Source organism: Callithrix jacchus, chromosome X (assembly GCF_049354715.1).
Source record: "Callithrix jacchus isolate 240 chromosome X, calJac240_pri, whole genome shotgun sequence".
NCBI classification, from domain to species: domain Eukaryota; kingdom Metazoa; phylum Chordata; class Mammalia; order Primates; family Cebidae; genus Callithrix; species Callithrix jacchus.
The window spans coordinates 66,363,885-66,369,316 of record NC_133524.1 but is presented as its reverse complement, the minus strand read 5'-3'; the positions used below and the strand labels follow the sequence as shown (position 1 = coordinate 66,369,316).

At 50.1% G+C, this 5,432-nt stretch overlaps 1 protein-coding gene across 3 annotated transcripts; it reads left to right on the top strand.

Moving 5' to 3' along the window:
• The first annotated feature begins 353 nt into the window (after positions 1 to 353).
• PJA1 (praja ring finger ubiquitin ligase 1) lies at positions 354 to 4,966 on the top strand. Of its 3 annotated transcripts, none has more exons than XM_035288337.2 (2): positions 354 to 467; positions 2,701 to 4,966. In XM_035288337.2, exon 2 carries the CDS (start codon positions 2,762 to 2,764, stop codon positions 4,523 to 4,525), a length of 1,764 nt encoding a protein of 587 aa, XP_035144228.1. In that variant the 5' UTR covers positions 354 to 467; positions 2,701 to 2,761; the 3' UTR covers positions 4,526 to 4,966. The 3 variants fall into 3 exon arrangements, with proteins under 3 accessions (XP_035144228.1, XP_035144227.1, XP_035144226.1); XM_035288336.3 differs by having other exon boundaries at positions 2,695 to 4,966; XM_035288335.3 differs by having other exon boundaries at positions 2,369 to 4,966.
• The last annotated feature ends 466 nt before the right edge of the window (positions 4,967 to 5,432 follow it).

The window sequence follows — 5,432 nt, the reverse complement described above, 5'->3', positions numbered from 1 at the left end:
ATAGTTTCACAGTTTTAATACTTTCAGTACAACCATAATACATAACGTAGGATGTGATGTAGTAACGTAATTACTCTCACATTGGACTTAATCAGAAAGAATCTGCAAATTTCATTTTATTAAAAAACCCAGAAGGGAATTAAGCTAAATGTTTAACATTTGTTAAAACTGGGTGATGATGACATTTTTCGCTGTCCTTTTCTGTATCCTTGACGATTTCATCATTTAAGATGAAATAATGCTTTCGGGCCCACACTGATTTGTGGAGAGCAGCTGCCGCCCCCGCCACATTAAGGGGGCGGGCTCCAGCTGACTTCAGAATCACTTCCGCCGCCGCAGTAGCTGCCCGCCCCGTTGCTGTCTGGCGGGGGAGGAGCTCAACACCGGGAGCAGCGGCTCTGGCGGTCGTGGTGGTCGGAGGTCTGAGAGCTCTGCTCCTCTGAAGAGCGTGTGGCTTTCTGGACTTGGTGAGTGAAAGGCTGATTGTTTCCTTGATTCGTCGGTGAGCTGGCGGTGGCGCGAGTGGCCGGGCTTGGGGCTAGTGGCCAGGCATAGGGGCGAGGATTTTGGGGGGTTCCTGGGAACTGCTTTTCAGGTTCGCCCCTCGGGAAGGGGTGGGGTGGACGCGGGACCTGACTGCAGAGTGAGGCCCGTGTCCTCCATCGGCCTGTTCTGGGGCTGCATCCTCCTCTGCCAGAACCCCTTGCGTGTGGCGCGGTCCCCACTCGAGTGGCTTTCATTGCTATTGGGAGGGCAGTGGTGGTCGCGGCCCTCTCCCACTTCTCCCTGCCTCTCCTCCCCTTTCCTTCCTTCTTCCCTCCTCAGCGCCTTTGCGGAGTACTCCGTGGCCTTTCTTCCCATATTTTGCTGTTGTTTTGTCAATGGTAAATGGTTAAGATTTTTAGGTAAAAATACCGTCCCCAGGGAAAAATTTGTCAAGAAAAAATAATTATTCTCAGGGAGAAGTAGACCCATGCACGCCCTTTTCTTTCATTTTCCCTCTCCCTTGCCACATCGGTTTGGGTCTCCTGTTTGACCTGATAGCCTTTTCCCACCTCTTATTATGACATTGTGTCCCTCACCCCTCCGTGTCTCGCGAGCACGGGCGCGCGTACAGAAGCCTTGCATTGCAGCCCCCTCCTTGCCCCTCCATCCTCAAGGTTCCAGTGCGTCCCCTCCCCCACGCATGCGCAGGCACACGCAGCACACACCCTCACACTCTCCCGTGCCTTCCCCCTCCTCTACCCAGCTACCACATACACACCTCTAGCAGCGGCCCCCTCCCCTGCTCAGCCTCTGCGTGCTCTCACGAACACATGCCTGAGCACACACACCCCCTCCGGCCGCACTCCTTCTCACTGCCTGTCATATACACACATACGGACATCCTTCTATTGCTGAGCAGTGACATACATATGCAGCCACATGTGCTCATTCACACCCCCTTCTCAAATGCTCTCCTCTCCTGCTCCCTCTGTCACATGTGTCAGACACAGCTCTCCTTTGCTGGTCCCCGAGGTGCGCACACTCACACTCACATAAACCCTTCTACGGGTTTACACCACCTGCCACCCTCCTTGCCATATCCACACAGGAGGCAGACATCATTCCTTGATTGTCTGCCTCTGTTCCATCCACCTCAAGCACATCTCTCTCCGGTGCTGCCCCCCAGCCCCGGCTTCCATTTGTGCCTGCTGCATTTGCTGACACTGACATTTCTCCATTTTTGCCTCCCGTTTTGACTAACACACACACACACACACACACACACACACACACACAAACTCTCGGACACTCCTCTCCATTGCCAACCATACGCTCCCCTGCCCATGACATACACATAAACACAGGCATCCTTCTGTAGTTTCAGCTGCCACACATACAGCTACACACACAAACACCTTCCCTTTCTTCATACATCCATGCATTCCTCTCCTCCAAAGCCACCCCACCCATGCCTGTCATTTTCATACCGACACCCAGAATGGGTCTCATGCTAACACTCATACATTTTTCCCCTACAAACATAAACATCTGTCTGTTGCAGGATTGCTGGTCCCCTTCCACCTGTCCCTCTCCTCTTGACAGACACATAGGCACTCATGCACACATGGTGATCTGTATTTTCCACTCTATTCCAATTTGCATTTCTCCTGTGTGTCTGCAGTGCTCAGAAAAACGCAGACACCCCATTAAAAAAAAACCACAGCAGTCTTTCCTCTCCCCACGTTGGCACAATTTCACAGTACTTCACCCACCTTCCAAGCATCTGATCACCCCCCACCTTCCGTCAGATTCTCCCCTAAGTCTGGCTTTCCTGCAAACCTACTTTTGTAATCATTTTGCCAACATTAAAAATGTGTTCCAGGTCTACACCTGACAGTCACTGGAATGCTACTCCAGGCCTTAGAAGAAAGTGAAACTAATTTTAAAGGCCCCTTATCCTTTCTGTTACCTGCCTGCTGAAGTGAAAGTAAATCTCCCTGCTCCTTTATTCTAAACTGATTTTACTTTCCCATCTCAAAAACGTGTGCTGGGAGCAGGAGCCTTCCTACCCAAGCCCCAGCTGTATTGGAAACCCTCCAAAGTCAGAGTGATGGGTCAGGAATCTAGCAAGCCTGTATGGCCCGAACCAACAGGAGGGTATCAGTCCAATACAGGTAGGAGGTATGGAAGAAGGCATGCTTATGTCAGTTTCAGGCCATCCACAAGCCAGCGGGAAAGGATTGCCAGCCAGAGAAAGACGAACTCCAAAGTCCCAATGCACAGAACAGCCCCCAGTCAAACCACCAAGAGGAGCCGATCACCATTTTCCACAACTCGTCGTAGTTGGGACAACAGTGAGAGTTCCGGAACCACCCTGAATATTGATAATGAGGACTATTCCAGGTATCCACCAAGAGAGTACAGGGCTTCGGGTAGCAGAAGAGGAATGACCTATGGACATATTGACTCTTATGGGGCAGATGACAGTGAGGAGGAGGGGGCTGGGCCTGTTGAGCGACCGCCAGTGAGAGGGAAAACTGGCAAGTTTAAAGATGATAAGCTGTATGACCCAGAGAAAGGGGCAAGGTCTTTGGCTGGGCCATCTCCACAGTGCTCTAGTTTTAGCCGTGATGTGAAAGAGAAGCAAGACAAGTTAGACCCAGTCCCTGCAGCAAGATGCTCAGCTAGCAGAGCTGACTTCCTGCCACAAAGTAGTGTGGCCTCACAGTCTTCTTCTGCCGAAGGCAAGGTGGCTACAAAAGGTGACAGCTTGGAGAGGGAGAGGAGGGAGCAGAATTTACCTGCACGTCCCAGCAGGGCTCCTGTGAGTATTTGTGGTGGTGGGGAAAACACCCCAAAGAGTGCAGAGGAACCTGTGGTCAGGCCCAAAATCAGAAACCTGGCAAGTCCAAACTGCATGAAACCAAAAATTTTTTTTGATACTGATGATGATGATGATATGCCACACAGTACTTCGAGGTGGAGGGATACCACCACCAACAACGAAGGCCATTCGGATGGCCTGGCAAGAAGAGGCAGAGGCGAGAGTTCAAGTGGCTATTCTGAGCCAAAGTACCCTGAGGACAAGCGGGAAGCCAGGAATGATCAAGTGAAACCAGAAAAGGTGCCAAGACGACGACGCACCATGGCCGACCCTGACTTCTGGACGTACAGTGATGATTACTACAAATACTGCGATGAAGACTCTGACAGTGACAAGGAGTGGATTGCTGCTCTGCGTCGGAAGTATCGAAGCCGAGAGCAAACCCTGTCCTCCAGTGGCGAAAGCTGGGATACTCTGCCGGGGAAAGAAGAGCGGGAACCTCCACAGGCTAGGGTGAGTGCCAACCCCGGCCCTGGCCCTGGTGCTAGTGCCAGCACCCGGGCTGGTGCCGGGGCTAGTGCTGGCAGCAATGGCAGCAATTACCTTGAAGAAGTTCGAGAACCATCTCTTCAGGAAGAGCAGGCATCCCTGGAAGAAGGAGAAATTCCTTGGCTCCAGTACAATGAGAATGAGAGTAGCAGTGAGGGGGATAATGATTCTGGTCACGAGTTGATGCAACCAGGGGTATTCATGCTGGATGGAAACAACAACCTTGAAGATGACTCCAGTGTGAGTGAAGACCTAGAAGTGGATTGGAGCCTCTTTGATGGATTTGCAGATGGGTTAGGTGTGGCTGAAGCCATATCCTATGTGGATCCTCAGTTCCTCACCTACATGGCACTTGAAGAACGCCTGGCCCAGGCAATGGAAACCGCCCTTGCGCACTTAGAGTCTCTTGCAGTGGATGTAGAGGTGGCCAATCCACCAGCAAGCAAGGAGAGCATTGACACTCTTCCTGAGATCCTAGTCACTGAAGATCATGGCGCAGTTGGTCAGGAGATGTGCTGCCCCATCTGCTGTAGCGAATATGTGAAGGGGGAGGTGGCAACTGAGCTGCCTTGTCACCACTATTTCCACAAGCCCTGTGTGTCCATCTGGCTTCAGAAGTCAGGCACCTGCCCCGTGTGCCGCTGCATGTTCCCTCCCTCACTCTAAAGACCAAGGCTGTTTACTCCTGGTCTGGTTATTTTCCCCATCTGAAATCCACAATACCGCAGGAGCCCTCTTGAAATTAACAATGGAAACCAAACCAATCAGTCAGTTAGCCTAAACCTGTTGATTCCTCGTGATTATTTCCAATGTGAAAACACTTGTGTATGATTGCATTAAAAATCATGTCATCTTTTAGAGGTTAGAAAAGGGAAAACTCAACTTTCCAAATGCTACTTGAGATTGCAGTAAGAATATTTTCTAACCTGAAAGTTAAAATAAATCGCATTTGTTTTCTTCCGTAGAATGTGTTGCTGTTACTTGTAATGTCAAGTTTATCTGTTAAATATGTCCAAAAGGCATAATCATTTTTGTTGCATGTTATGGGTCGATGTTCCTGTAATTGCAGTGCCGTAAAAGCTTATTAAAGTTTTTCTTTTGATTTTACATGGTATAATGGAATTTTTTGGCTTTGTCTGAAGCAGTGGTACTGAATGACTTTTTAACTGATCCCTCAAATTTGCATCAAAACCTTCAGTTTCACTGGAAATGCTGACTTCAACAGTTGCAAAAGAAAAAAAGGGCAATGACTTTAATAGTAGGTATTGTATGTATGTATGATTGTTCGACTGCTGCAGGGGAAAAGGTCGAGTAGATGAAGAAGGAAGAAAAGAAAGAAGGAGGCCGGGCGCGGTGGCTCAAGCCTGTAATCCCAGCACTTTGGGAGGCCGAGGCGGATGGATCACAAGGTCAAGGGATCGAGACCATCCTGGTCAACAAGGTGAAACCCCGTCTCTACTAAAAATACAAAAAATTAGCTGGGCATAGTGGCGCGTGCCTGTAATCCCAGCTACTCAGGAGGCTGAGGGAGGAGAATTGCCTGAATCCAGGAGGCGGAGGTTGCGGTGAGCCA